Source organism: Dipteris shenzhenensis, chromosome 33 (assembly GCF_047967505.1).
Source record: "Dipteris shenzhenensis isolate YYH24624 ecotype China chromosome 33, Dip_SZ_1.0, whole genome shotgun sequence".
Taxonomy (NCBI): domain Eukaryota; kingdom Viridiplantae; phylum Streptophyta; class Polypodiopsida; order Gleicheniales; family Dipteridaceae; genus Dipteris; species Dipteris shenzhenensis.
Window position 1 is genome coordinate 34,018,602 of NC_141628.1, and position 26,620 is coordinate 34,045,221.

At 42.7% G+C, this 26,620-nt stretch overlaps 1 protein-coding gene across 1 annotated transcript in view; it reads left to right on the forward strand.

The window, feature by feature from the left end:
* LOC147880011 (pectin acetylesterase 6-like) overlaps positions 1–14,136 on the forward strand; it is a 22,751-nt gene extending 8,615 nt beyond the window's left edge. The window contains exons 3-10 of the mRNA XM_087371639.1: positions 11,888–12,014; positions 12,246–12,346; positions 12,476–12,562; positions 12,655–12,779; positions 13,403–13,463; positions 13,560–13,610; positions 13,804–13,881; positions 14,002–14,136. Coding sequence (XP_087227765.1) covers positions 11,888–12,014; positions 12,246–12,346; positions 12,476–12,562; positions 12,655–12,779; positions 13,403–13,463; positions 13,560–13,610; positions 13,804–13,881; positions 14,002–14,136 — 765 coding nt within the window. The remainder of the gene's footprint in view (positions 1–11,887; positions 12,015–12,245; positions 12,347–12,475; positions 12,563–12,654; positions 12,780–13,402; positions 13,464–13,559; positions 13,611–13,803; positions 13,882–14,001) is intronic.
* Positions 14,137–26,620: the final 12,484 nt, after the last annotated feature.

Sequence of the window (26,620 nt, forward strand, 5' to 3'; positions counted from 1 at the left end):
CTTCCTACCACCATATCCTTGGTCACTCTAAGCAACTTACCGCCTTTGAATCGGAAAATATTTGCACGAGTGCTTGGCACGAGCTCATTCACAAATATCTCAATCCATCCAACTTGATTCCAAATTCTTTGCTGAGAGGAGATGGGCTACAATCTTTGGGTATCTACCTCCTATGGCAATTCATTTCTGCTCATGTTTGTTCTATGGAATCTGTGTGATCCAATTATACAATTGAGCCAATACATACCTGAAAAGGTTTTTGTATTTTGTTATGGATGCAGCTCCAGAAATGGCTTCTACCGTTGTTCCAAATCTTGGGGAGTCGGGTTTCCATGGGCGACAAAGCCTTCGGGCAATGAAGCGAGCTGCTAGGTTGGAGGGCTCTGCAATTTCTGACATTGTGTTGTCATCTTTTCCTGAGCCAGATAGCCTTCATGTGATAAATCAAGTTTTGGCAAGGGCCGAGACTTCAACCCATGGAGCAAATCACGGTCCCAAGTTGCCTTCAAAGCGTTTTAAGTCTAGCCGCGAACGTCGCACTGCTAATATAATGAAACGACTTGCAAGGGGGAGAGCTTCAACCCATGCAACTAAGCATTCAAGTCATTACAATCTTTTAAAGTCCATTCAAGCCATGTGCGAGAATAATAAGGATGCATGTGCCATGAACACACGATATTTGGGGTCTTTGTGGGGAGAAATCCATTCAGATGGTGCTGCAGTAATAGCGCAGGGGATGGCAGAATTCCCTGGAACTCTCATTGCAAGGATTTCTCAAATTGAGAATAGCGTTAAGGAATCTAATCAATGGATGCAGCAGATTTTGGGGAGAGGTGGAGAAGGGGCAGTTGTATGTGAGAATGGGTGTAGACTACAAGTTGATAAGCTGAAAGAACAAGTTCAACTACTGTCCACTGAGGTGTCAATGTTCAAAGTTGGTTTAAATAGGCTAACTGCTTTGATGACCAGGATGAGCCGTAAACTAGAGCAGGTCGCAACCCGTGACAATTAAGAGACTCCTAAGACTTTTATGTCACTTTTTTGTACTGGAATCCCAAATGCTTCTATGGGATTCATGTACTTCCAGGTTGCCCTTATGTTATTTGGCAAGACAAGTTTGACTCCTGAGATTTTTATGTCACTTTTTGTACTGGAATTCCAAATGCTTCTATGGGATTCATGTAGTTGGGTTGCCCTTATGTTATTTGGCAAGACAAGTTTTTTTGCAAATGATTATATTTACTTTCATTTGACATATATATGGCAATGGAAGCTAATTTAATTCAATATTTGAATTGCCTATTGTTCCTTCCCATTTTCGTTTTATTTAAGATATACTCAAATATTTGTAATTTCTTTGCATAAATGCTGATGCAACGCTTATACTTTTTTTGAGATGGTCAACTTTGAGTTTTTTAAGATATGTTAGCTTTGGTTTTTATGTTTCAAATGATGGTTGCACATATGATATTGTATTTTGTCACATGTTGAAAAAATATGAGCATTACTCTTACCAAAGATAATGGGTTCAATGCATAGATGGTCCGCTCTCAATTTTAGATAGATGGGAAAGGGATGGCTTTGTCATGGTTAGGGATGATGCATAAGTTATTTGATTAATCTATTTTTCCCTTTGAGGAATAGATATTTATGTAGTTGGTTGAGTGGATACAGAAGATGGCAAGACAAATAGAAGAGAGGCTACATTCAATACGTTCTCATAGGAGAAGATTGTTGGATTCAACGCGGGCAGCCCGTCGTGCTTATGCTATACAAAGAACAAGGTCTAAAACACAAGGTGCTAGAAGCATGAGGGTGGCTGTGGAATCTATGGGTGTAGAAGTAGGAGTTTGCAGTCAACACAATCAGATACATGGATGCAGTAATGTAGCATGCATTGTGGCTGAAAATACAATGGACCTCAATACTTCAGTAACAGTAGGTAGAGTGCATCAACATGCTTCAGTGATAGGTACACGTACTCAAATGGATTCAACACGGGCGGCCCGTCGTAGTTATGCTATACAAAGAACAAGGTCGAAAACACAAGGAGTTAGAAGCATGAGGGTGGCTGTGGAATCTATGGATGTAGAAGACGGCCTTCGTAGACAACAGGACCAAATGTATGGGCACAGTAATGTAGCGTGCATTGCTGAAAATACAATGGACGTCAATACTTTACCAACTGTAGATAATGAGCATGAACATGCTCCAGTAATAGGTACAAGTACTCAAATGGATTCAACGCGGGCGGCCCGTCGCATTTATGCTATACAAAGAACAAGGTCGAGAACACAAGTTGCTAGAAGTGTGAGGGGGGCAATGGAATCTATGGATGTAGAAGTTGGCCTACGCAGAGAACAGAATCAAATGCATGGGCACAGTAATGTAGGATGCACTGCTGAAAATAGAATGGACCTCCATACTGCACCAATAGTATGTAATGAGCATGAACATGCTCCAGTAGTATGTACAACTACTCATATGGATGCAACCAGGGATGCTACTCATTTAAGAGCCCCAAGGCGTGTTGTTCACAACAGGGCTGTGATTTTGGGTGCAGGGGGGAGCCTCTCTATCTTGCATACTTTTCCGTTAAGGGAAAATGTAGAGCATCCATCTTTGTATCCACTGGTCTTCAATGCTCCTTCTGTTCATGCACTCGGATCCATGGATCATACATGTAGCTTTTGCCAGGCTCAACTGTGGAAACAAGAGACGCAAATGCATATGCATCAAGTTGTGGGCAAGCACTGTTGCAAAGTTGGTCGTGTGTCATTGTTGCCGTTAGAAGAACCACCAGAGATTTTGAGAGTTCTACTGCACGGACATGATGCTAGAAGCAGACTATTTAAGAAAAACATTAGGGCTTATAATAGTGCCATGGCATTTGTTTCATTGGGAGCCCATGTTGATCAAATGTTCCGTGGGAATGGGGGTATACAAAACTTTCGAGTCCATGGTAGTGTGTATCATCAGGTTGGAAATTTGTTGCCGGATGAGGCTAGGCAAGAGATGCCACGTTTTGCACAGTTGTACGTGTATGATACTGATCATGAACTAGAACACCGTTTACATGGGATGCCTGGTTTGGATCCAGGCATTTTGGAGTTGTTGCAGAGGATGATGCACGAGAGCAATCCATATGCCAGTGCATTGATGGCTATTGGGCAAGTGCTAAGAACAAATCCACATACAAACCTGAGGATGGTTATTTGTGAGAGTCGCTCCACCTCAAGGCAGTACTTGGCTCCTATGGCTAGCGAGGTTGCTGCAATCATGCCAGGACAAGGGGATGACTTTGATATTGGAAATCGGGACATTCAGATTTTTAGCCGCAATGGGTTTGTGCGTAGAATATCTAATTTGCACCGATCATACATGCCTCTCATGTATGTTCTTTTGTTCCCTCGGGGAGAAGATGGCTGGCATCCATATATCCCATATAGTGATGTTTCTAATCACACACCATTGCACGAGATACGTGGACAGAGTTGTGTCACCCAGAGACAATACTACGCATATCTTTTGCAGGTGAGATATGATACAAATGCATGTCTTTTGCGTGGGGGTAGATTGCTGCAGCAATACATGGTTGATGCCTACAGTAGCATGGAAGAGTCTAGGTTGGTGTGGATACGAAACAACCAGGCTTCCCTACGCGCTGAAGTCTATCAAGGGTTGATGGACATGGTGAATACAGCTGATGGGACACGTACTGTGCTTGGCAATGCTGCAGGGCGTAGGGTGGTGTTGCCTTCTTCTTTTACGGGAGGGCCTCGGTATATGTGCCAGCTATACCAAGATGCTATGGCAATTGTCAGAAAAAGGGGCAAACCGGATTTATTCATAACATTCACCTGCAATCCCAAATGGGCTGAAATATCTATAGCATTGTTGCCGGGGCAAACTGCACAAGACCGTCCAGATTTGACAGCCCGTGTGTTTTTCCAAAAGCATAAGGACATGATGCAGTCAATTATAAAACATAATTTGTTTGGGAAGGTGGTTGGATATGTGAGTGTCATAGAGTTTCAAAAGAGAGGCCTGCCACACTCACACATATTGTTGATATTAGAAAGTGGTTTCAAACCCGTGGAGATCGGTCACTATGACCGATTAGTGTGTGCGGAGTTGCCAGATAAGGCTATGTTCCCGGAGTTGCATGATATTATTGGGCAATGTAATGTCCATGGTCCGTGTGGTGCACTAAATCCATCTGCAGCTTGCATGGTTGATGGAAAATGCATTCGTCATTATCCACGTGGATTCTCACAGACGACTATTGTTGGCAACGATGGCTATCCAGTTTACATGCGTCGTGATGATGGTAGAAAGATACAAGTGAAAGGGGGTGTGATTGATAATCGTTGGATTGTGCCATTTAATCCTTTTCTCTCCATGAAGTACAAGGCACACATCAATGTTGAAATATGCTCCACAATCACTGCAGTTAAGTATTTGTATAAATATGTGTACAAAGGTCATGACAGAGCCATTATCAAGATGCAGCTAAATAATGCAGGAGAGCAAGGGCATTTGCACAACATAGTTGACGGTGGCAATATTGATGAGATTAGTAGTTACTTAGATGCACGTTACGTGTCAGCATCAGAAGCATGTTGGCGGATTTATGAGTATGCCACGCACGATGAAAAACCCGATGTGCAAAGATTGCAAGTTCATCTTCCGATGCGTAATAACATCATCTTTCGAGATGATGATGATTTGCAAAATGTTGTAGGCAGGGAACAAAATCAAAAGACCACCCTCACAGAATGGTTCACTTATAATCAGTTGCAATCTGACGCAAGCAACTTGCTGTATGGTGACTTGCCAGAGAAGTTGGTTTGGAACAAAACCAGTAAGCGGTGGACTAGAAGACAAAAGGGGAATACCATAGGTCGGATGTACAATATTTCCCCCTCAGCTGGTGAGCTCTACTTCATGCGTATGCTTCTTAATGTGTGCACGGGATGCAAGTCCTTTGATGACCTACGTACTTTTGACAGCCAAGTGTACCCTACTTTCAAGGCAGCATGCATAGCACGAGGATTGTTGGAGAGTGATGATGAATGGTTTGTGTGTATGCAAGAGGCTGTGTTTTATCAAAATAGTGCACAATTGAGACACCTATTTGTCACAATATTGGTTTTTTGTGAGCCAACATCTCCTCAACTTTTGTGGGAAAAATTTTCCCTTGAGCTTTCGGATGATTTTTTTTATATATTGGAATCGAGTATGGGGAATTTAATTGGTCGTCGTGAAATAGCAATAAAGAAGGCTATATTGCACTTAGAGCACATTCTTCAACAACATGGGCGAAGGTTGGCTGAGTTTGACGGGATGCCTGTTGTAGATAGAACATCTTTGTTAGAAGCTGGAAATGGCTTATTGCAAGAAGAAAGAATGTTTGATTGTGTGAAAGAAGCACAGACTGCCCAGCAAATGGAAATGTCCTTGAATCACTGTCAACGTGCTGCATTCGATCGGATTTTGGCAAGGGTTTATGGAGATGGTGGTGAGGTCTTTTTTCTCGATGGTATAGGAGGGTCTGGAAAGACCTTTCTCTACAATTGCTTGCTCTCTCGATTGCGTGGGGAGGGGCTCATCGCTTTGGCATGTGCATCTTCTGGGATTGCTGCATTGCTACTAGCCAATGGACGCACGGCACACTCACGATTCAAGATACCGTTGGAGCTGGATGGTACTAGCAGTTGCAATATTAAGGTTAATAGTCAACTGGCAGATGTTTTGAGGATGGCTAGGCTGATAATATGGGATGAGGCACCCATGACTCACCGGTTTGCTTTTGAGGCACTAGACAGAACTTTGCGAGATATCATGTCCAATGAGCAACTTTTTGGTGGGAAGGTGGTATTGTTGGGGGGGGATTTTAGGCAAGTCTTGCCAGTTCTTCCAAAGGCAGGACGAGAGGACATTGTCAATGCTACCTTATGCCACTCAAGGATTTGGGGTCGCACTACAGTATTGAAGTTAACGCAGAATATGCGGGTCCTTCGGAATGGTGATAATTGTGCTGAGCAAGAGTTCATGCAATGGGTTCTGGACATTGGCAATGGGATAAATAGATGTACAAAAGAAGATACTGTTGTGATTCCATCGCATATGCTTTTAGAGACAAAGTCCATGGAAGGCCTCATTAGATGGGTGTATCGAGGGCTTGCAACTATTTTGGACTATGCACCATACTTTCGAGAGCGTGCTATTCTTGCACCTCGAAACATCGAGGTTGATGCAATTAATGCTACGGCATTGAAGGCAATGCCCGGTGAGGAAAGGGAGTACCTAAGTGCAGACTCAGTGGACAACTTAGGGGGAGATTCCTTTTTGTTTGCAGTCGAGTATTTGAACAGTCTTGATCTTGGTGGTGGATATCCCCCGCATCGGTTGGTTTTGAAAAGAAATGCTCCTATAATTTTGTTGCGTAATTTGAATCCTCGCCAGGGTTTGTGCAATGGGACACGGTTGATATGCAAAGAGTTTCACACAAAAGTGTTAGAAGCTGAAATCATTACTGGTAACAATGCTGGTGATAGAACGTTTATTCCAAGGATAACATTCATTCCGACCAACGTTAAACTTCCATTCAACATGAGGAGACGGCAATTTCCTATCCGATTGGCATTTGGCATGACAATCAATAAGTCACAGGGCCAAACATTGTCACTTTTGGGGCTGTACTTGGCGACACCGGTATTCAGTCATGGCCAATTATATGTGGCATTTTCACGTATCCGATCATCAAACGCTGTTAAGGTTTTTATTTCGCAGAGTGCGTCTGATGCCAAGGGCGAGGAGATGGATAATACTTCTACCACAAATGTTGTGTACAAGGAAGTTTTGCAATTGGCAACAGCAAGAGCCTAGGAGTATGACATTGCTCCTTCAAGCCCTCCTCAGACTTTCTTGGGTGGAAAATCTTCATTTCGGTAATCTTTGTATAGCTTTTTTTAAGTTCTTTCAGTATTCCAACTATCATAGGTCTTTGGGAATGTTGGCTATTTATACAAAGATGAAGTGAGACGTAATATTTCATGACTTTGTCCTTGATAATGTTTGGATTTCATTTTTAATTTGAGTTATGGGTTTGCAATACACTACAGGCTATTTTCTCTTCAAAGCCTATTGTTTTTTTCCAGTATATGTAGATTGACACGTGCATTCTTTTTTTGCAATGTGATAGGATGTCTAGGCAGTTCACATTTGTCACCGAAACAAGAGCACAGGTGCAAGGTACATAGTTGCTTGACAACCACGTTTTATGTTGACACGTTTAATAGTATAGTCACTCACTTTTAGAAAATTGTAGATCCTGCGGGCTGGGGATCTCTAGAGAGCGCACAACTGTTGTTGGATTTGCTTGAGCTGGAGAGCTACCTTGGGTAAGAACTGTGTGCATTGTTTAATGCTTTATTTTTGTTAAAACAAAAGTCTTTTTGGATTATATTTGAGTGAGAAAACATGCTATTGTTTGTCTTTTAGGACTGTTCCTGATTCAGGGTTTCTAATGAATCTCCACGTCCACAATCCTTTGGATGGACGAGTCCATTTGGGATATTACGCTGTCCTGGCTTGCCGGCTTCATAGGGATGATGGACCACAGACCATCACTGTTCGTTGGCTGGGATACTATGAATGTGTGTGGACACGAATTTTCTATCGAGGGCAAAATGGGGACTACACGTACACCTTTGCCAGCATTGTTGACAGCCCTTTGCGTCTGAGTAAGTACTCTAAAGAATGAGTTGGGTTTTACCAACATACATGTATAAAAGTTTTATGGCTCAATAATTATAGTTTCTAAGTTGTCTTTCTATGTGATGCTGGTCCAGATACGATTGTTGGTACTCCGTTGTATGTTCGTAGCCGTGGTGGACGCAGCGGACGTGGTGGACGTAGACTGAATGGCCGTCGCAGGCTTTTCCCTGCAGTACATGGCCGCAGACTTTTCCCTTAGGAATGTTTGTGTGTGTATTGTAGATTTTGTATGTTCAGTTATGACTTTATTTTGTGGCTCTGTATTTGGATATATCAGTCAGTTCTTTGATGTAGCTATTGCATGTTCAGACATGTGATTGCACTTTTGGATGTGATATTTTTTGAAGTACTCTATCATAGAGAAATTTTTTATTGGACATGGCAAATGTGGAGTACATGGCCGGCATAGGCTTTTCCCTATAGTACATGGCCGCAGACTTTTCCCTTTAGGGATGTTTGTGTGTCTATTGTACATTTTGTATATTCAGTTATGACTTTGTATGCGGATGTGTATTTGGACATATCATTTAATGCTACGGCAACACAAAAGTGTTAGAAGCTGAAATCATTACTGGTAACAATGCTGGTGATAGAACGTTTATTCCAAGGATAACATTCATTCCGACCAATGTTAAACTTCCATTCAACATGAGGAGATGGCAATTTCCTATCCGATTGGCATTTGGCATGACAATCAATAAGTCACAGGGCCAAACATTGTCAGTTTTGGGACTGTACTTGGCGACACCGGTATTCAGTCATGGCCAATTATATGTGGCATTTTCACGTATCCGAGCATCAAACGCTGTTAAGGTTTTCATTTCACAGAGTGCGTCTGATGCCAGGGGTGAGGAGATGGATAATACTTCTACCACAAATGTTGTGTACAAGGAAATTTTGCAATTGGCAACAGCAAGAGCCTAGGAGTATGATGACATTGCTCTTTCAAGCCCTTCTTAGACTTTCTTGGGTGGAAAATCTTCATTTCGGTAATCTTTGTATAGCTTTTTTTAAGTTCTTTCAGTATTCCAACTATGATAGGTCTTTGGGAATGTTGGCTATTTATACAAAGATGAAGTGAGACGTAATATTTCATGACTTTGTCCTTGATAATGTTTGGATTTCATTTTTAATTTGAGTTATGGTTTTGCAATACACTACAGGCTATTTTCTCTTCAAAGCCTATTGTTTTTTTCCAGTATATGTAGATTGACATGTGCATTCTTTTTTTGCAATGTGATAGGATGTCTAGGCAGTTCACATTTGTCACCGAAACAAGAGCACAGGTGCAAGGTACATAGTTGCTTGACAACCACGTTTTATGTTGACACGTTTAATAGTATAGTCACTCACTTTTAGAAAATTGTAGATCCTGCGGCTGGGGATCTCTAGAGAGCGCACAACTGTTGTTGGATTTGCTTGAGCTGGAGAGCTACCTTGGGTAAGAACTGTGTGCATTGTTTAATGCTTTATTTTTGTTAAAACAAAAGTCTTTTTGGATTATATTTGAGTGAGAAAACATGCTATTGTTTGTCTTTTAGGACTGTTGCTGATTCAGGGTTTCTAATGAATCTCCACGTCCACAATCCTTTCGATGGACGAGTCCATTTGGGATATTACGCTGTCCTGGCTTGCCGGCTTCATAGGGATGATGGACCACAGACCATCACTGTTCGTTGGCTGGGATACTATGAATGTGTGTGGACACGAATTTTCTATCGAGGGCAAAATGGAGACTACACGTACACCTTTGCCAGCATTGTTGACAGCCCTTTGCGTCTGAGTAAGTACTCTAAAGAATGAGTTGGGTTTTACCAACATACATGTATAAAAGTTTTATGGCTCAATAATTATAGTTTCTAAGTTGTCTTTCTATGTGATGCTGGTCCAGATACGATTGTTGGTACTCCGTTGTATGTTCGTAGTCGTGGTGGACGCGGCGGACGTGGTGGACGTAGACTGAATGGCCGTCGCAGGCTTTTCCCTGCAGTACATGGCCGCAGACTTTTCCCTTAGGGATGTTTGTGTGTGTATTGTAGATTTTGTATGTTCAGTTATGACTTTATTTTGCGGCTATGTATTTGGATATATCAGTCAGTTCTTTGATGTAGCTATTGCATGTTCAGACATGTGACTGCACTTTTGGATGTGATATTTTGAAGTACTCTGTCTTACAGAATTTTTTTTTTGGACATGGTGGATGTGGAGTACATGGCTGACGCAAGCTTTTCCCTATAGTACATGGCCGCAGTCTTTTCCCTTTAGGGATGTTTGTGTGTCTATTGTAGATTTTGTATGTTCAGTTATGACATTGTATGCGGATGTGTATTTGGACATATTAATGAGTTCTCTGATTTCACTTTCGGATGTAATATTTTGAAGTACTATGTCGTAGACATTTTTTTTGGTTAGAATATGTTGCTGGTTTCAGACATTTTAGCATCTTGAGACCCGGCAGGGCGGGTCGCTAGCCCATCGTAGACGGGTCAGGTTACTCGAAAAAGTTTCACACGAAAGTGTTAGAAGCTAAAATCATTATTGGTACCAATGCTGGTGATAGAACGTTTATTCGAAGGATAACATTCATTCCGACCAACCTTAAACTTCCATTCGACATGAGGAGATGACAAGAGCACAGGTGCAAGGTACATAGTTGCTTGACAACCACGTTTTATGTTGACATGTTTAATAGTATAGTCACTCACTTTTAGAAAATTGCAAATCGTATGGGCTGGGGATCTCTGGAGAGTGCGCAACTGTTGTTGGATTTGCTTGAGCTGGAGAGCTACCTTGGGTAAGAATCGTGTACATTGTTTGTTGCTTTATTTTTTTGTTAAAATAAAAGGTTTTTTTTCGATTATATGTGAGTGGGAAAACATGCTATTGTTTATCTTTTAGGACTGTTCCTGATTTAGGGTTTCTAATGAATCTCCACATCCACAATCCATATGGGATATTACGCTGTCCTAGATTGCCGGCTCAATAATTATAGTTCCCAATTTATCTTTCTGTGTGATGCTGGCCCATATACGAATGTTGGTACCCCGTTGTATTTTCATAACTGCGGTGGATGTGGCGAACGTCGCAGGCCTTTCCGTGTAACACATGGTCGTAGACTTTTCCCTTAGGGATGTTTGTGTGTCTGTTGTAGATTTTGTATGTTCAGTTATGACTTTATTTGCGGCTGTGTATTTGGATATATCAATCAGTTGTTTGATGTAGCTATTGCATGTTCATACATGTGATTGCACTTTTGGATGTGATATTTTTGAAGTACTCTGTCATAGATAAATTTTTTTTTGGACATGGCGGATGTGGAGCACATGGTCGGCGCAGGCTTTTTCCCTATAGTACATGGCCGCAGACTTTTTCCCTTTTAGGTGTCTATTTTAGATTTTATATGTTCAATTATGACTGTGTTTGCGGATGTGTATTTGGAAAGAGTTTCACAGAAAGTGTTAGAAGCTGAAAAAACGGGTACCAATGCTAGTGATAGAACGTTTATTGGAAGAATAACATTCATTTCAACCAACCTTAAACTCCCATTCGACATGAGGAGATGGCAATTTCCTATCCGATTTGGCATTTTGCATGACAATCAATAAGCCACAGGGCCAAACATTGTTTGTTTTTGGGGCTATACTTGGTGACACTGGTATTCAATCATGGCCAACTATACGTGGCATTTTCACATATCCGAGCATCAAACACTGTTACCTAAGGTTTTCATTTTGCAGAGCGCATCTAATGCTAGGGGCGAGGAGATGGATAATACTTCTACCACAAATGTTGTATACAAGGAAGTTTTGCAATTGGCAACAGCAAGAGCCTAGGAGTATGACATTACTCTTTCAAACCCTCTTGAGGCTTTCTTGGGTGGGAAATCTTCATTTCAGTAATCTTTGTATAGGTTTTTTTAAATATTTTGAAGTACTATGTCGTAGACTTTTTTTTTGGTTAGAATATGTTGCTGGTTTCAGACATTTTAGCATCTATGTCGCTAGCCCGTCATAGACGGGTCAGGTTACTCGTTAGATGAAAGGATGATCACCTACTTCACGCTTCTGTGAGTAACCCGATGATATGATATATTGTTTTGTACCAGGGAGGAGCATGGTGCAACAGCGATCAAAATTGCCTATCCCGGAGTTTTACAGATTTAGGGTCGTCTAATTACATGAGCGCAGTCAGCTTTTACGGACATTTGAGCAGCGTACCCACGGAAAATCCTGGTTTGCTTATTTCTCCTGCATGCTCGTCCATCGTAGTGCAACGGTCTCTTCTTGATTTACAAGGCGTTGGTGCAATGAATACATTTATATAACCATGATTGTAGGTTTGTTGTGTCGATCTTTGCCCATGGTAGTGCAACGAGAGCTGCAAATTTTCGGGGGATGGCGAATTATTGGGTTCACATTACAGCCAGATTACTAAGGGCGCACACCCCTGTCCTGGCACTGCAGGTTTCTATAACTGGAACAGAATCTTTGCCAGATACTGTGACGGAGCATCCTTCAGTGGGAATGTGGACTCCGTTGTGCAAGTCACAGCCTCGCCAAACCAGGTCAAACTTTGCCAATGTATAAAGGACGATTCGAATTGAGACGTTCCAAGTTTCACCAGTCCTCCCAATTAATTCGATGTTCTTAGGCTGACGATATTCTTAAAAATGTTCCGTCGCACTTGATCGCAGACGTACTCGCTTTATTACAGAGGTCAAAGGATCTGGCAAGCACTCATTGACGATCTGTTGAGCAAAGGCATGAAGAATGCTGAAAAGGTATTTTGCAAAGGAGTGCTCAGTATGGCCAAGAAAGAGGGAGTCTCATGACTCACGAGACATACTCTAATATAACAATTATTCTGTGTCAGATAATTCTCTCCGGGGACTCGGCTGGGAGTTTAGCAGCCTTTCACCATTACAACCAACTAAGAGACTTGATGCCGGCGGAAACCGACGTAAAATGCTTGTACGATGGAGGTTTCTTCCTTGATGTGTAAGTCGTTTTCCTAGACGTCCCTCAGTCCCAATCCTCTTGATGAATGCCTATTCGAAATAATATCCTTAAACAATGGATCGAAACTCTGCTCACGCGAGAATCAGGTACTCGTAGCGTCAAGCATATCTTTCATCGCATCTCAGGTCACGAAGACAAAGCACAGAAAAACTACAGCAATCGAAAGATAATAAAAATAAATAAAAATCAGAGCCTCCCTGTATTCAATCATCTACTACCTCTTCTACGGATCAGTAATTTCCAATCAAAATATAGGATAGACTTTAAAGTCCTTAGAAAAAAGGAAGGATGACATTAAACATTAAGAGAGATCTGCTGGAAACGCCGGCGTCCACGCCTGCCTCCCAACTGAATCTGCAAGAAGTGAATTCTCACAACAACGAAGCTACATGAATCACCATACTAAAATGAACTGTAGAAAACAAGTTTGCTTCTTCCAAGAATTTAGCTCGATTCCTCAGCGCTGCAGTCTCTTCCCCCCATTCGTCAGAGGAATAAACTATCGATAGGGGGAAATTGGTAAGCGTTATCAGACGAGAGAGTATGGATGAATACAATAATTCCAGGCTGGAAGTAACAAAATTTCCTTCACATTTGTGCAGACCAGATGTCGCAGGAAATTATTCATTTAGGGCATTCTACAGGGACGTGGTTACGCTGCAGGTGAATATACGCAGAAGATCTATCCTGCAAGAAGATCATTATAGAGATGATTAGGCTTTCTGCGAGTCTAACTTTCGGCCCTTTGTCAATTCACAGAATGTTACTATACTACCCACTGAGTGTACGGCAATCATGGAACCTGGTCAGGTATGTTGAGAAATTCTGAGTATTCATGTTGCTTTTTCAGGCATTGCAGCTTGCTATGCTTCACTTCTTGCCTTGAAACAATGTATGTTGCGCACGCAGCTTGCAGCTATGCTTGACTTCTTGCCTTGAAACAATTTATGTTGCGTACGCAGCTTGCTATTCTTGACTTCTCGTAGTATCGTTATGCACGCAGTGCTTCTTTCCACAGTACACACTGGCGTATGTCAATGTCCCTTCGTTTATCCTACAATCTTTCTACGACAGTTATCAAGTAATGCTCAAACTCTTAGTTATATTGATGTTTTCTTGCTCGAAACTAATTAAGAATGTGTCTCACGAGTTGGAAGCCGCATAATGGATTGATACTGTGTATTAATGCACCTGTTTGTAGCTGCAAAATGTCTTAGCTCCACCCTCGGCGGATCCACAGGGAGTGTGGAGGGCTTGCACCGACAATCTCGGGGCGTGCACAGCTGCAGAGCTGTTCACGTTGCGAGGTGACATGACAGACACCTTCTGGCTCTAAAATTCCGTTCTGTGGATCGAAAGAATATTGACAAGGATGATGTTGAATTGCATTGTTGAATTGTCTGATATCGTGCACAGAGTTTCGAGGTACATTGTTGTCAGCACTTGGACCCTTAGAAGGCAATCAAAGCTGGGGCATGCAAGTCGAGTCTTGCCTCTTTCATACAAAAAGCCTCAGCCCTGAATGGAGTGGATCTTCCATGGTCAACAACATGGTAACCATCAATACACCACAATGAAATCTAAAATTCTCAATCTTGGTAACCATTCATACACGAATGAAATCTCAAAATCTCAATCTCTATGTGTGCGTATGTGTATATATATATGTGTGCGCACGAGTTCACGCCATGCGTGATTTCACAGAAAAAAGTGTGTGCACATATGTGTGCGTGTGTGTGTATTTGTGAATTCACAAAAATGTGTGTTTGTATGTGTGTGTGTCTGCATACATAGATCTATGTGTGTGTATGTGTGTTCACACATACATACATATGTATGTACGTATGTACATAGGTATGTATATATGCATGGGTGCACGTGCACACACGCACACGCACACACATGTGCAAGTACATGCACACATGCATAATGCATACATGTGTGTGCATAGGTGTGCACACACTTGTGTAGCTTATGCATGCATGTGTATGCCAATGCACGTGCATGTGCACACACACACGCACATGCACACGTGCACACACACGCATGCACGCACGGGCACGCGCGCGCGCACACACACACACACAAACAAACACACATATGCATACCACATTGAGGCAGGGATGCACATATACATACACACATATAATACATTGAAGGAATTTTCAAGTGTACTCATGATTAATGTGTGTATTGTTGAATGACAGACTCTTATTCAGGCTTTCACTAAATGGTACTTTGAAGCAAAGGAACTAGTGCAAAACATTGATTGTGCATACCCATGTAATGACACCTACCAGTGAGATAACCTTTGCTAAATTTTATTTGTATAACTTTGAGCTTCCCTTGAGGAATCACAATTAAAGAAGTAATCTCTTCAGGGTTCAACTACATAGTCTGCATTATCTATTTTACTCGGGGGGGTCACTCATCATATGTAACCCTATCACGTGAGTTCAACAGAAGGATTTTTTTTTATTTCTAAAATTTACAGAAATAAATATACATAAGGGACTCTTTAAAATAGTTTTGGAAAAAATTTACAGATTTGTATAGAAAAGGGGTACATTTTATTAATGAAAATTTTCACAGATAAGGGACTTTAAATATAGGCCTTGAACGCACGTGATATAGATGGTTTATACATAGTGACCCCCCTGAGCTATTTTATGGTGGAATCACATTCACATGTCCTTCAGCCCAAGTACCATAGATGGAGCCAATGTAGACAAGAGAGGATTGATGCAATATGGGTCCAAAAATAGTAGTTTGACAATGATTATAACAATAATGACACAAGAAGAGGGCAAACAGGTCATATCCTATTTGATGCATATGTATTACAAACCTTCACTACAAGGCATAGGCCCTTTTTCGGCAAAAATACCGATGTTTTTTACACTATTAAAAAAAAAAAAAAGAGCGCAAAGGTCGTTATAAATGTCGAAAAAGAACGGTCCACAACAAGACAAAGCACCCATAGACGCGCGCACAGACGCGTTTCATGAACTAAATAAAAAACTTATGGGCGCGTCTATTTGCGCGTCAGGAGACCCGCGTCTATTAGCGCGTCTATATATTAGACTTACGCGCGTATAGACGCGCTCATACGCACGTAAATAGACGCGCAAATAAACGCTTTGATAGACGCGCGTATAGACGCATATCGAACAGACAGACGCGAATATAAACGCATTTGTAAACGCACTGATAGACGCGCCTTTTTTTTAAAAAAAAATTTACAGAATACTGTGTATGTTGTGTATGCTATATAGTTACAAGAATCCCATATCCACATTCTGTAATTCAATTCTTACAGCCAACCTCATTTTAATTACAATTCCAAATAAAATATTACAACTCCAAAACGCAATAAAATTGAAAGCTCAAAAAGTGCTTGTATATACATATAGCACGAAGCTAAGCCACGTCATGTGGCTCCAAGTACAAAAAATAAGGAAGCTAAGCCATGTCATGTGGCTTCAAGTACAAAAAATAAGAGGAGTCTATATACAAGAGGCACAAAGCCAAGCCAATGGCTTTAAGTACAAAAAAGAATAGTAGCACTACTTCTACGACTAATCCTCGCTGCCTTCCACGCTCCCTGATGCGCTGCCTTCTGCGCTCCCTTCTGCACCTCCTTCCTCGTCTTCCTCGTCGTCTTGTGCAGGGGCGCCCTGTAAACAAGGGACAACATATATCAATGTATGAAAAATCAAATCTTTACTTATAATTTTGGCATTATTTAATTACTTTCAAATACCTGGGGGGCATGTCCAGTCGCTCGGGTATACTGCTCCTCAGTAATCAACCCGTCATCATAGAAGTGCCTCCATGTATCTCCTCTGCGATGGTGGCGGTGGTAGGCTGTCTCCACTGGAGTAGGGTATCTGCCCACGATCTCAAGCTGCATGACCGCGATACACTTTGTGGAGGGATTAGTACAAAGAAACAACCAACCTCCTAATAAACTACATAAGCAATATAATTTGAGATCGATACTTACAAATTGGGCCTCCCATGATTCAACACCCCCTGCTCCAAAATGCGTGCTCCCATACTCCTCCATCTGGATCCTCCGTGCCTCCACGTGCTGCAGACTGGGCTCCTCCCTCGCTGACTTCATTGCCTTCTTCCACTCACGCTTCTGAGCGGTGTGGGGCGGGCCCCTTGGAGGTTGACCTGCCTCAAGTCTGGCAAGCTCCGCTAGTGCCTGCCTCTTAAGGGAAGATCTTTTATTCCTAAGTATCGTAACAATCTTTGACTTCCCCCATTTATCTGTGAACTGGCGATTGGGGGGGTTAGGATACCTAGAGCGAACAGTAGCGAGGGTCTCATCAGCCAACCTCTTTGGGTGGTCTTTATAGTGGATAAAGCAATCTCTGTAATTGTTAGCAATTACAGAGCGCATGAAGGCCATTACATCCTTCCCCCGCGCATCCATCAAGATGCCTCCTGTCTGGGTGATGTCATAATAAATCGTACCATCACCCAGAGGCACGTCTAAATCATCGGAATCATCATCCTCGGCCTCACCGCCACATGGCCCAAAGCACTGTGCCATGCATCCGCCACCGCTCTCCCTGCTACTACGCCTGCCACCCTGTCGTGTCGAGCTCGTACGCTGGCCACTCGTAGCTGGGGACTGCGCGGGACTATGCTGACCACTCGTAGCTGGAGAACCGAGTCTCGACAGCTGGGGAGTACGTCGATGGCTCGCTGAGGCAGAAGGACCTCCTGAAGGCATGGGGGAAGGGGCATAAGACGGGATGGCAGAAGGGACATAAGATGGCATGGGGGAAGGGGCATAAGACGGTACGGGGGAAGGGGCATAAGACGGCTGTGCGGACTCCGCTGGGGTGATCTCAGGTGGTGTGGGGTGGCTCGGAGTCTGTACTGCCGACTCCTGGGGAGTGTTAAGGGTACCCGTCATGTGCCCGTATAACTCCGCAGGACTAGGAGGGTGCCCTAAAATATTATATAAATCCTTTCATATCGATTAACGCGGATCAGGTGAGCTAGAAGCACTTCCTCCCCACATGTTAAACTGGAAAAAAATAAACAAATCTATTACTTTGGGAGCTGAGAAGAAAGGGGGAAAAAAAAAAAGAGGCTCTGTCAGAGCGCGTCTATAGACCCGTCTAATCTTCGCGTCTATAAACGCGTCTAACAGAGCATTTAACAGAGCATTTAACAGTTCAAGTAAAAGCGCGTCTATCACCGTGTCTAACAGATCGTCAAAACACCCATCTAACAGTGCGTTAAAAAGCGCGTTTAACAACCCGTCGAAACATCCGTCTAACAGCGCGTCTGTTTGAGCGTCTATATCCGCGTCTGTGCGTGTCTGTAGCAAGCCAGACGCGCAAATAGACGCGCCTGTAGATGCGCGTTTAGACGCGCCCTCAGACGCCTGTATACACGCGCTCCGACAGTCGAGAATACTCAAAAGTGGAAAAGGACGTTTCGCCCGACAAAAGAACGTGTCACTCATACCTAGATGCTGCGTTTCGTGGATGCGAAAAAGTACAAAACTGGAAAGAGCAAGCAAGAACAACTTCAAAAGGACTTACTTGGAAAAAGGTATGGAAGGATCTTTCTTTTCCAAACTTGTTTCTTCTCCTTGTTCGTACTCCTCCTCTTCTTTAGGCTTGGAAGCAAGCTGTGTAGGTACGGTCCCTTTGTCTTGAGTGAAAGCTTGGAACTGTGTGTGTATGGGAGGCTCTCTCTTAAGCTTCGAATCTATAGAACTGCTAATAAAGAAGGAAGAAAGCCACTCGCGAAGTTTAAGTAGTTAAAAGAAAAGCAAAGCGAGCGGCGCGCCGAAAAGCAGGTTTAAAAGTCGCGGGTATAGTCGCGTCTATTAGTGTGTCTATAGTCGCATCTGAATACACAGAGTAAGCGCGTCTATAGTTGCATCTATTAGCGCGTCTACAGGCGTGTTTAAATACACAGAGTAGACGGGCATTTAGACGCGCAAATAGACGTGACATTAGACGCGACGATAGACGGGCATTTAGACGCGACACAGAGTTTTTAAGTTAAGCATTTGAAGAAGAGCAAATTTGGTGGGTTGTTTGTTTGTAGGATGTCTCCATCTTCAACAAGCAGCTCCAGTGAGGATGAATCCCTCCGTATCCACCATCGCGAAATGTGGTTGGAGCAAAAAATCAAATGTCTGTGTGATCGATGTCGAGGAAACATGTATCGTGCACGCAGGATTACGCTCAATCATATCTCAAAGTATGGAGAATGGGATGTGACCGTAAACAGGGTAAGGATTTGTAAGTTAAGGTTGATTGAGATACCTATGGGTGTTCATATGTTTGAGTTATAATGATCCCGTTTTAATTTGATACAGGATGCAGTGCCACACCCGCACATGTTACCCTATGCCCGTCGTGAGGAGGCGAAGCGTCGGCGATATGAGGTGGGATCTTCAAGAGGGACCGTTACGGATGCATGGAGTGATGGTGATAGTAGCCCTCCACCATTACCTCATGAAGCCGTGGAGAAGGAGGTGTTTGATAATATGGTGCGGGATTTATATGTCCATCAAGGGAGGGATAATAGCATGGAGCAGGATGATCTTTTTACCGCAGCATCGACTCCACTGTTTGAGGGGTGCACATTCTCTGTTCTACGTGCCTCCCTTGAGTTACTAAACTTGCAAACCATCTATGGATGGAGCAATGCAAGTTTGAATGCATTACTCAAGTAAGCTTTAATTTAAAGTCGATTTTGCAAACATGATGAATTATGCGCGTGGGTCAATTACTCGAATGCTTTTCCTCATTTATGGTCTTCACGTGCAGGCTATTGTGTAAAATGCTTCCAAGGGAGAATAAATTACCGACCTCAAGAGATATGGCAAGGCAACATGTGACCTCTCTTGGAGGATTAGATTACAAGCGCATCCATGCATGTGTCAACGATTCCGTTTTGTTTCGTGGACTACATAAGGATGCAAGAGAGTGTCCTACTTGTGGAGAGGCAAGATATAGAGCAGATCTCAAAACCTTGGACGTGCCTCGTAAGGTATTGCGACATTTTCCCATAATCCCTCGCATCCAACATATGTTCAAGTGCAAATCTATTGCAGAGCTCATGTCATGGCATTCCTCCCATCGATCAACCGATGGCAAGTGGAGAACTCCCGCGGACTCTCCTGCGTGAAAGCATATTGAAGACACATGGCCAAGCTTCAAGGAAGAACCTAGGAGCTTGAGACTTGGATTGGGTATGGATGGTGTGAACCCATTTGGTCTCAAAAGCACGTCTTACAGTGTATGGCCAGTGGTATTGGTGAATTACAATCTTCCACCCTCTATGGCTATTAAGAAAGGACATGTCATGCTGTCCCTTCTAATTCCAGGGAAACATAAAGTCAAAAACCCTGATGTTTATTTGGAGCCTTTGATTGATGAGCTAGAGATACTTTGGAGAGGTATCAAGGTGCATGATGTGAGCAGGCCTCCCTCGTCATGAGACTTCAACTGCAAAGCAGTCTTGATGTGGATGATGCATGACTTCCCAGGCTATGGCGAGTGTTCAGGTAAGAATTGCATTTTTTAATTATGAATAGGCAAGGACGTGGCACCCTAAACCCACCTTCCACTCTTAATTGCATCTATTGTTTCAGGTCTCACTACATCGGGTTACCATGCATGTCCTGTTTGTGGTCCTTCGCTAGTTGCCTCACGGGCAGACGCATTGAATAAGGTCATCTATGAGAATCACCATCGATTTCTCCCACCTGATCATCCTAGATATGTTGCCCCTTGGAATGAAGTCCTCCCATAATCACTCACCGCGGGAGATTGGATGAGAATTTGGGACGGATCCACGACTCCTCCACCACTTGGCATGAGCCGGTAAGGATTTGTAACTATTGGCTGGAAGTAAAGATTGGCTATATTGGTTGAAAGTGAAGATTGCACGCTAACACTTTATTTTGTTTAGATACTCCATCTTTTATCGTTTACCATATTGGTCCCACCTCAAGATCAATCACCTGCTCGATCCCATGCATATCTTCAAGAATGTGGCATCTACCATTTGGGAGCATTTGAATGGGACACGAGATTCGGCAGGCATAAGGGAGGATCTACGTACCACAGGGAGGATGCGTGAAGCTTGGCCTCAAGAGAGACCAAATGGGTGTGTTTTTTTACCTCGTGCACCGTGGATGTTATCAAAGCTAGAGATGGCGACGGTGAAGCGTGCTATTACTACAATTCGTACTCCCACTGGGGATGCATGAGGTGTTTGAAGGGAGCCTTTACAAAGAGCAAGAAAAGAGGTGTAGAGCAATTATATGGCTTGAAATCTCATGATTGGCACAAGATGTTCCAAGTAAGTATTTTATATGCATAATATCTTTTTCCTTTCAAATTTGTGAGTGAATAGCTATAAGCAACTAATAAACCACCTCCTCGCGGGTTCAGTTCATACTACCTACTAGCATTTCACGTAGTGCATCAAAGGACGTGAAAGATTGTATTTATAAGATGGGCGAGCTTGTGAGGTATGTGAGCTCAAAGGAAATAGATCCCACCGCGCTTGAGAATGCTCGAGTTATGTCAGTGGAGGCGGTTTGTTTAGTGGAGGAGACATTTCCACGTTCTATTCTCACAAGCCAACTACATCTCATAGTGCATTTGGTGGATGAGATTGCTATATGCGGTACTATACATGCACGATGGTTGTTCTTCCTCGAGCGCTTCATGAAGACCTTGAAGGGCTTCGTGAGACAAAATGCAAGACCCGAAGGTAGCATGGCCGAGGGTTGGTTGGTACAAGAGTCACTTGTATATATTTCTGAGTTTCTTGTTGATGTGGATAGCTCTCTCCCACGACTATGGAGAGATGATGAAGACCTAAGGATGACCTCTATTGTGCCTCAAGGAAGAGGACGCAACAAAGTAATAGACACGGAGTTGCGTAATAGTATCAACCTCTTTTGCGTGCTTAATAGTGATGTGATGAAAAGATGGGTGACAAGATACGAGGATGCAAAGGCAAGACCTCTTTTGCGTGCTTAATAGTGATGTGATGAAAAGATGGGTGACAAGATACGAGGATGCAAAGGCAAGAAGACAAGAAGAAAGGGCCCTCTTTCGTACACACCACGGATCTCGTGTGCCATACCCTCAGCGTCTAAGAGCACTTCCAAAGGATATTCATGTGGATTGGCTACTTGATGAAATGGAGAAAGCAGAGAAAGACGAGGGGATGCATATCACAATGGAAGAATGGGAGTATGCTAGGGGATGCATGAGCAAGGTCGGTATATAGAATGTTATGCATAAGTTAGGAGGTTTTTATAATTTAGATTGCTTATTTAATTGATTTTTTCTTGGTGTAGTGCACTATGTTCAATGCTATATGGTGTGAGGGCAAGCATTTTCGAACACAACGGATTGATGATAAGAGAAACACACAAGATTGCAGCGTCATTGCTAGCTTTGAGGGAGCCAATGGAGTCATGGATGATTATTGTGGCATAATCCAAGATATCATTATGCTTGACTTTCGATGCTTCTTTGTGTATGTTTTGGATGTAAAGTGGTTTAAGGACGTTGTGGAAAGAGGCCCTAATGCAACAATCAAACGCCATGCAAGTGGCTTTGTAACTATTGACTCCACAAAGTTTTGGCAAAGTAGGAAGGACACACTAATACTACCGCAACAATGTGAACAGGTACTGTGCACACACATAAAAATACTCGCTTTTAAATATTTGATGCAAGAAAAGTAACATGATTGTATTTGTGTTTGAATTAGGTTGTCTATCAACCAATGGTGGATAATAATAGGTGGTGGCATGTCATACCTATTATGCCACGTTCCAAAGTGATGTATAGTACATTTACTAATATGGAGCGTATGGAGGATGATCATGCCCATGGACGTGATGATGATCGTGATACAAGAGAGGAGGATGATCATGAGATAGGAGATATAGATATTGAGGCCGGCATTACCCGTGAGGACGAGCCTACCATTGGAGATCTTGATTTCGATGAGCACATGAGTGGCACAAGTAGTAGTGGGTTGAATGTATTTGTAGATCTAAACACTCGCCCGCTATTTTGCGCGTCTATCAAGCGTGTCTATAGTTGCTTTGTCTTGTTGTGGTCGCCATATAAGCATCACTATATAGCGACATTGGTAAACGTCGCTATATAGCAACACTGGTAAACATCGCTATATAGCGACGATTAATAGAACTAAAAAAAAACATTAGTGGGGCTAAATAGGGCCACAACAAGCAACATTAGTGGGGCTAAACAGGGCCACAACAAGCCTTGTTTTGCCCCACTAAAGTTTTTTTAAAGTAATTACAAAAAAAAGTTTTTTATTACAAAATTTCCCTTGCGAAAAGGGTCATACAAAATCGCTCAAATGAACCGATCGAGCGACAAAAGCATATATATGTCGAAGATATACAACATTGTTTGTTACAAAATTACCCTTTCGAAAAGGGTGATACAAAATCGCTCAAACGAGGCGATATACAAAAGGATATACATGGTGAAGTATATGCAAACTACTACTACTACTACTACTACTACTACTACTGCTGCTCATTCGAATCGTCATCGTCCTTCTCGTCCTTGTCTTGCTGGCTTGATCCTTGGCTCTCGTGAGCTGCGTTTGATCCCTTGTCCTCGTGAGCTGTGCCTGATCCCTGGTCCTCGTCAATGCTCGCCTCCGGTGATGGGACGCACGAGCTTTGACACTAAGAGTGAAACCATATTAATTGGAAATTAGATTGGAACTTAAAGAATAAAACAATTTAAAAAGTGAGATTACAAGTAGGAGTAGACTTATACTGTGCGAGCAGCCACCTCAGCCCAATCGACCATCGCTCCCATTGCCTCCTGCTCAATAAACCATGACTTTATTCTTACGTGAAACGTGCATCGCGTCTCTGCATCTGTAGGAAGGCAACCCATCGCAGCTTGTTGTGGACCCAATTTACGAGAGTTAGATATAGTGCATATAATATGTAGTAAAACAAATAGAACAATACATTAAATGAGAAGAAGTAGACTTACCATGGTTGCCTCGAATGCCAACCGTCCACTTGCACCAAAGTGCGAAGTACCTACGGCATCCAGCCGTCTCCTCGCAGCCCTCCTCTGACCCTCGAACATTTCGGGATGGTTCCTTTTCTGGTTCTTGAAAAACTTCCAATCAGCTTTGTCTACCCAACTGGGTTCAGCCCTCCCCTTTGCGATGGAAGTATGCAAGGTTGATCTACGATGCTTTAAGACCAAACCCATGCGCTCTCGCATGTAATTCTCATTGAACTCCCAATTTGGGGGGTTAGGGTATTTTGCTTTCAATTCATCGATGACCTCCTGCTTCTTTTGGTCATCTTGATACCGCCAATCAGTAGCAATGCCGCTCTTGAAGTGGTGGCTCATCAACCGCCTCATGGTGGCCATCACTGCTTTGCCCTTTTTATCTTCTATTATCTCTCCAAGAGCCGTGATTTGATAGGACAGGTCCTCGACTTGGTAAGGAGGACTCATGGTAGCAGGAGAGTCAGAGTGAGTAGTGTTTGTGTGAGCACTTCCGGAGCGAGGAGTAGCAGTGGGAGTAGGAGAGGGACCTAACTGGTACTAGATCTTAGGACCAAGTGGAGATCTATAGGGATGTGAGTGTGCTGACTCGTCTACATCTCCCGAGTCAGCACAACATAAGCGAGCCCTCGTACTCTTCCTTCCCTTATGATGGGCACGCCTAGGTGATGACCCCTCAGTCGAAGGGGCACGAGGGGATGGCTGGGCAGTAGGTTCAGCCATCGATGTAGGAGAGGGAATTGCTAAGGTCCTCTAGGATAGTAGAGAGAAGAATATCGCTACCTCCTCATTGGTCACCTGTGCCACAAACTCGTCGGGACTCCCGACAAAGCCATGGGGTACTAGCAAAGGAGTTCCCTGAGGGGTAGTCGAAGTGCTACATCCGAGAGGAGTTGGGCCAGGGGTAGTCACAGGGGTAGGCCCCTGAGGTGTCACCTGAGGGGAATCAAAGTCCTCTGGAGAATAGAGATCATGATGTCTCCTCCTACGAGCGTACTCGGCGGACGTGCGGCGTGATCCCATGTCTAACGTAGACACAAACATGAAAACAAAAAACAAAAAATAAGAGAATACATTGAGAAAGCATATGAGAATACATTGACAAAGCATAAGAGAATACATTGAGAAAGCATATGCTTATGCTTATGCATAAGCATATGAGCATATGCTCATGCATAAGCATAAGCATAGGCATAGGCATATGCTTATGAAAAGAAGAGAAAAAAAGAGGAAAAAAGAAGAGAGAAAGGAGAAGGAGAAGGAGAAGGACATGCATAGGCATAAGCATATGCTTATGAAAAGAAGAGAAAAAGAGAGGAAAAAAGAAGAGAAAGAATGGAGAAGGACATGCATAGGCCTATATAGGCATAGGCATATGCTTATGAAAAGAAGACAAAAAGTGAGGAAAAAAGAAGAGAAGGAAAGGAGAAGGAGAAGGAGAAGGAGAAGGACATGCATAGGCATAGGCATAGGCATAAGAGAAGGAGACATATGCTCATGCATGAGCATAAGCATAAGAGAAGGAAGAGGGAAAAACAGAATAAGCATAAGAGATACAAAAAGAAAGCATATGCTTATGCTTATGCATGAGCATATGAGCATAAAAGAAAAAGAGAGAAAGCTTAAGCATAAGCAAATACATATGCTTATGAAAAGAGATCGAAAGAGGGGAAAGAGGGGGAGAAAGAGAGGGAAAAAGAGGAAAAGAGGAGGAGACATATGCTTATGCATAAGCATAAGCATAAGAGAAAGAAGAGGGAAAAAGAGCATAAGCATAAGAGATACAGAAATAAAGCATATGCTTATGCTTATGCATGAGCATATGAGCATAAAAGAAAAAGAGAGAAAGCTTAAGCATAGGCAAATACATATGCTTATGAAAAGAGATCAAAAGAGGGGAAAGAGGGGAAGAAAGAGAGAGGAAAAGAGGAGAAGGAGAAGGAGAAGGAGACATATGCTCATGCATAAGAGAAGGAAGAGGGGAAAAGAGCATAAGCATAAGAGATACGGAAAGAAAGCATATGCTTATGCTTATGCATGAACATATGAGCATAAAAGAAAAAGAGAGAAAGATTAAGCATAAGCAAATACACATGCTTATGAAAAGAGATCGAAAGAGGGAAAAGAGGGGGAGAAAGAGAGAGGAAAAGAGGAAAAGAGGAGAAGGAGAAAGAGAAGGAGACATATGTTCATGCATAAGCATATGCATAAGAGAAGGAAGAGGGAAAAAGAGCATAAGCATAAGAGAAAAGGAAAGAAAGGATATGCTTATTCTTATGCATGAGCATATGAGCATAAAAGAAAAAGAGAGAAAGCTTAAGCATATGCAAATACATATGCTTATGAAAAGAGATTGAGAGAGCTGAAAGAGAGGGGGAAAGGGAGAGGAAAAGAGATTGCAAGATGGGATGAAAGAGGAAAAAAAGAAGAGGGAAAAAGAGCATAAACATAAGAGAAAGAAGAGGGGAAAAGAGATTGAAAGAGGGAAAAAAGAAGAGAAGGAAAGGAGGAAGAGGGGAAAAAGAGATTGAAAGAGGGGATAAAGAAGAGGAAAAAAGAAGAGAAGGAAGAGAGGAAGAGAGGGAAAGAAGAGGGAATAGGGGAGGAGAGGGTTTCTACGTCCATCATTGCAGTAAGGCGCTAGCTGCAGCCAATGCAAATAACAAAAATAACAAAAGAAAAAAAGAGGAAGGATTTTCTTACTTGGAATAGTCTCGCTCGGTGTTTTGT